This window comes from Dreissena polymorpha, chromosome 7 (genome assembly GCF_020536995.1).
Source record: "Dreissena polymorpha isolate Duluth1 chromosome 7, UMN_Dpol_1.0, whole genome shotgun sequence".
In the NCBI taxonomy this organism is placed as follows: Eukaryota; Metazoa; Mollusca; class Bivalvia; order Myida; family Dreissenidae; genus Dreissena; species Dreissena polymorpha.
In genome coordinates, this window is record NC_068361.1 from 22,292,417 (window position 1) to 22,297,416 (window position 5,000).

The 5,000-nt window shown below is 35.1% G+C and overlaps 1 protein-coding gene across 1 annotated transcript in view; it reads right to left on the minus strand.

The window, feature by feature from the left end:
• The window catches only part of LOC127839526 (protein psiO-like), a 17,288-nt gene that overhangs the window by 4,282 nt on the left and 8,006 nt on the right, over window positions 1-5,000 (minus strand). The window contains exons 2-5 of the mRNA XM_052367916.1: window positions 2,932-3,040; window positions 1,523-1,657; window positions 1,275-1,403; window positions 700-828 (exon numbers count right to left, since the gene is read on the minus strand). Of these exons, the coding sequence (XP_052223876.1) occupies window positions 700-828; window positions 1,275-1,403; window positions 1,523-1,657; window positions 2,932-3,040 (502 nt within the window). The remainder of the gene's footprint in view (window positions 1-699; window positions 829-1,274; window positions 1,404-1,522; window positions 1,658-2,931; window positions 3,041-5,000) is intronic.

Below are 5,000 nucleotides of genomic sequence, written 5' to 3' on the forward strand. Positions count from 1 at the left end.
ATTTACTGTTTACTAGGGTAGATCGAAAATAAACATACTGTTCTAATATCCTATTTTTTAAAAGCTGATATTCGAATACCAATGTTTGTTTCCAATTGCATTTCTTATTATTACTGTGTTTTTCAGATTTCTACAAGTCAGTGATCACACTTAAGTATCTTATTAAAGCGAATGTTATTATAATGTGCATATGAATGTCATGTGCACTCAAAATTTGGGTAAAGTGACTTGTTCACATATGTTGTTGATGATTTTGTATTGTGACTGTAAATGCTCAAACGAAAATAAAGAACTTATGTATACCCTTAACACAAATGAATTTTTTTATATTAATTTGACCCTACCAGGATTGAAACCGAGATCGTCCGGATTAACAGTATATTGTCATCTCGAAAGATATATTGAATACTCCGTGTGTTTGCTTATGTTATCCATCCTCGTGTAAAGAACATATTAGCAACTACAACATAATCACTCCACAGGTTTAAACCGTTTTACGTTTGTTACGCTGTATGATTCATTAAATTTAAACTAAAATAACTCATAACAGAACAAATATTTTCATATTCATCTGGTCCAGTGTGTAAACTGTTTTTTTTAATTATTGCACGTGCTGTCATCATCCATTAAGTCGAGCTAGAATACATCTTAAATCACTGACTGCAATTAATGCTATTTGCGTAATAGTAAAAAAAATACCCAAGACACAAGTTCCAGCGCTTCCAAGGCTATATCCTGTCTTGCACCTGCATTTGTCAGTGCCCGCGGTGGTTCCTGAACATTCCGAGTTGGCATCGTCACCGGTACAATCAGATGCTTGAGAACATTCTGAAAACAAACACAAAATACATGTTCGTAAGCAGGATTGTGGGCGGCGTGTCTAATTATCGATTTTATTAGAAATTGAACCGACCAAAATAAAATATCGCATTGCTTTATAGTAAATATGATCAGACATACAATTTATGTACACGCGATTGCTAGTGCTATAGTTCCATAAAATGGATACCCTTTTTAAATTATTGCCCTCTACTCGTTGTGGAGAAACTTAAAAGGACACACGATTCTTGAGTGAACCGGATTACGTTAGAATATGAGTTTTCAAATGTTTATCACAAGGATGGGCTGAACAGCCACACACTAAGCTAGTTTTTGAAAGTATGCATATCTGCATGATATGTGTTTAGTTATAGAAAACTTACTTATTGATTGTAGTACATATAGATCAATGCATTTAAAATAGCGTTGAATCTATCATAGCATTCTTAGCTTACTTTTTGAACATTTTCCTTCGTTTCCCATCAGATGCGTTGTCTTGCATCGGCATTTGTCAGTTCCTATGGTCGACCCAGAACACTCTGAGTTGGTGTCTAACGCGGTGCAGGTACCGACATCGGCGCAGGCTAAATGGATACATTCAAGCTTTAAGCACTTAATGCATAATAGTATAAATGTTCAAAACAACCAGCGTTGTGTTTAAATACATCAACAGTTTAATCAGGCTTGCATAATATAAACGTACCCGTGATTGTACACGTAGCACCTGACTCAGTTGCATAAGCCACACATTTGCATTTCAGGCTCACATCGTCGCAGAAGGAGTTTGTGATTGCGCTACACTCTGTCCCAGCTACAGTGCAGACAGTGGCCGACACATCTGTAAGAAGACGTATATTGTGGTTTAAGCAGTTATTTTTATTACTATGATGATGTTTATGATCATGTGATGACACAAGAGGAGGTGATAATTAGGCTTATGTTCATGAAGATATATTATATGACGACGATAATGACTATAATGCTGATGTTATGCTGAAAATGTAGATTTGTATATGAGAGTGCCGACAAAACAGCAATATTACGTCTATAATGGTAAGAATGAGGTGATGACGACTGCAAAATCGAATGAGAAGCTACATGTAAGACTTTATGTTATACTTAAAATATATGCATAACGTGTCAGCGACATGAATACAAAAATAAGATGTCGATAAGAACATTGTCATATGATGACAATGGTGATCATAATAATGATGAGAACGACGACGACGATTATGACGACAACGAAGAAGAAGTCGACATAGTGATGATGATCACAATGACGACCGGTAAAATGAGTATTTAGTCTGGGTAAGCACATCCTTTCAGCTAAATAAATACAATTTTCATGTGTTATTTATTGTATCAAAAGTGTCTCCTGGTCTTCAATGAAGCATTTATATTCCTAACTTATATCATTGCTGTCAATACGAGTGATAAATATGAAATGTTTATCTAAACTACATGTATTAAACTGTAATTATATCTGCACAAAGTGTTCTGTCATCTCAATAACATGATAGTTAAATAACAGTATTATTGTCTGACTTAGTGCGCGTTCATCCTTGCAGAGGTTTGATTGGTTCTGCGCAAAGATTATTTCGAATTACCGATTTTGTATTCCAAACCATAAAGTAATTGAACGTTGAAGTTATAGTTTATGGTTAATTGAGTTGTTCAGCTATGACATACATACGCATATACCAGTCCATTCTGATCTGTCTGTGACTCGAATTGTTGTGTTGTTTTAATTTACAATTGAGTGATAAAACAGCATTCATAAATTTCATTTGGAATTGTGTGTGTTTTTTTTGCTGCGGATTTGTTCGGTCTATAAAATGATTAGTGACAACAACAATACCGACATCCATGTCATACTGACACCTGTCTTGTGTTTCTGTCGTTTCATTTTTGCTTGTATTGAGTCTTAAAAATAGTTAGACTCCGAATGATTCTGAATTGTGAACGTGTTTTATAGTACATGAAAAGCCGGTATTCCTTGATAGTATCCTTAAGTTCTGCATACAAGAGAATGTGAATGTTTTCTTGCAAACAGTTATGTTTCAAAGCGGTACATGCGTCGCCAATAAATACATGTATCAAAAACCTCACCTGCGGCTTCACATACACCTGTGTATTCATTTGCCAACAATAGAAGGAGCACACCAACAAGCGACGTAGTCTGAAAAGAATGCAGAGACGAGAATTTGTAAAAAAACAACTATTACTGCACAAGGTGCCCACGTATGCAATTTTAAGCGTGTACTAAAATCCATAGCCTTATGCCTTAAACATGAATGTGCTAGTTTTGTATATTAAATTCTAACACGGCACGTGCCAAATTTTATATAAACTAAGAAGAAAATCGTATATGGGTTATTCTGCAACTAATTATGGGCGGAGCTTAATGTTTTGAAAATAGTTCCGAATAAATAAAGAAAATATTGCAGTACAATGCACGTGCTAAAAACCGCTCTAAAAGAAATGTAATAAATGTAGCATGTATATAAATGTAATGAAACAAAAAATGTATATTTGGTGATAAGTGGCATAACCACGCCTACAAAGAATGTTATTTGTAAGGAATCGTTATTAAGAAATCATTTATAGCATGTCAGCTTTTCAGTAGTATCAATTAACGTGACGTCATTTACTTTCTACGATATTTGTTTTCAATGAAAGTGACGTCATTTGCAAAATATTTTTTTTAATAACCCACAGTAAGGAATATAGATGCGTGTTATCAAATCACTCGTGCTTCGTACTCGTGATTTGATTTCTACGCTTATATACTCCTTACTGTGGGTTATTCGACAACAAACCATGATAGATAAATATAATATCGATATGGGATTTATGTTTTACCACTAAAGTAAATACCAGTAATTCAAGAGAAATCAGTTTATGTTAGTTTATGATTTTTCAGAAATTTATAATTTGAAAACATTATCAGTGATACGTTAATTGAATACACCGTTAATAGTAAAGGAAGCAATTTTAAAGTCTAGATGCTACATATCAGATTTAAACATTTGATACATTCTCCCATGGTTATTGGTCTAAATCTCCTATCCTCTACCATACGTCTTCCTTTATAACCAGGTTTTCAATACATGTTAAAATCATTGTTTTGTAATTGAAGAAAGAATTGCTAGAGGGATCAAAGGCGTTCGGGCAGATGGATTAACCAGGCTATCTAAGGCGTTAAACATGCGGTTGAGAGTCAAAAACGTTATATTGTAACTTCAACGTTTGATATAACAAACTTGCATGGGGACCTAGCTTGATTGTATTTTCGACCCTTCGGTTTAAGGTCAATTTATTGTTACTATTCGATTGCATAACTATTTATATTAAAGAACAGTTAGAACTAAAACCTTTAAAACCATGTTTTGGGTATAAGCATATGTATTGTTATCTTAAAATGTCATTCAATTATCTTTTGCGCGCAGCTGCTATCTTCAAACCGACAACATGTATTTAATTGACAATTTTCACTATAGGGTCATTATTGAAGATTACTCGCCAATACTAATAACCCAGTTTTCATTTTGTTCTAACATTTTGCAGAACTATACTAAGCTTTATTCGAATATAGCGCCAACATTGGACAAAGGTAATCGGTCATTGTAATTGCATGTTTATCCGATGGGAAACTCTTTTTCTCTCGCTTACGTACGAACCCCACGATTGGTCAGATAAAAACTAATCGTTGTCCATCTATACGATTGCAGGATAAAATACAATGTATAGCATGTATGAAACGGTGCGATTGCTTTATTGAAATCAGTTCACGATTTTATATATGCTGATGCGACAACCTGACTTGGTCTGATCTTCTTTTCAGATACGAGAGTATGCGGCCTGTTAAAAGTATTGTGTTGAAAAAAAATAATTGGTTTCCACCAGACACGATTATTACCATCGGGTTCCCCGAATTAATGGTCATGGTTCAAAGTTATCTGCGTTGCGACGTGGGTTCCCATATATTTCAAGATTTAATCAAGGGAACTCACGATAAGAGCCATGACTGTACCCGAATGATATACATACAGTAAAGTCCACGAGTTTTCGCAAAAGAATTCGCTCCCTCTGCGGGGCTTTTGTCTGCTAGCGAGTGCTTCCGCGGCGGGGAAGGCGACGTGTACTCGCTCAAACGCTCGGCCTTCCTCCGAGGTAAG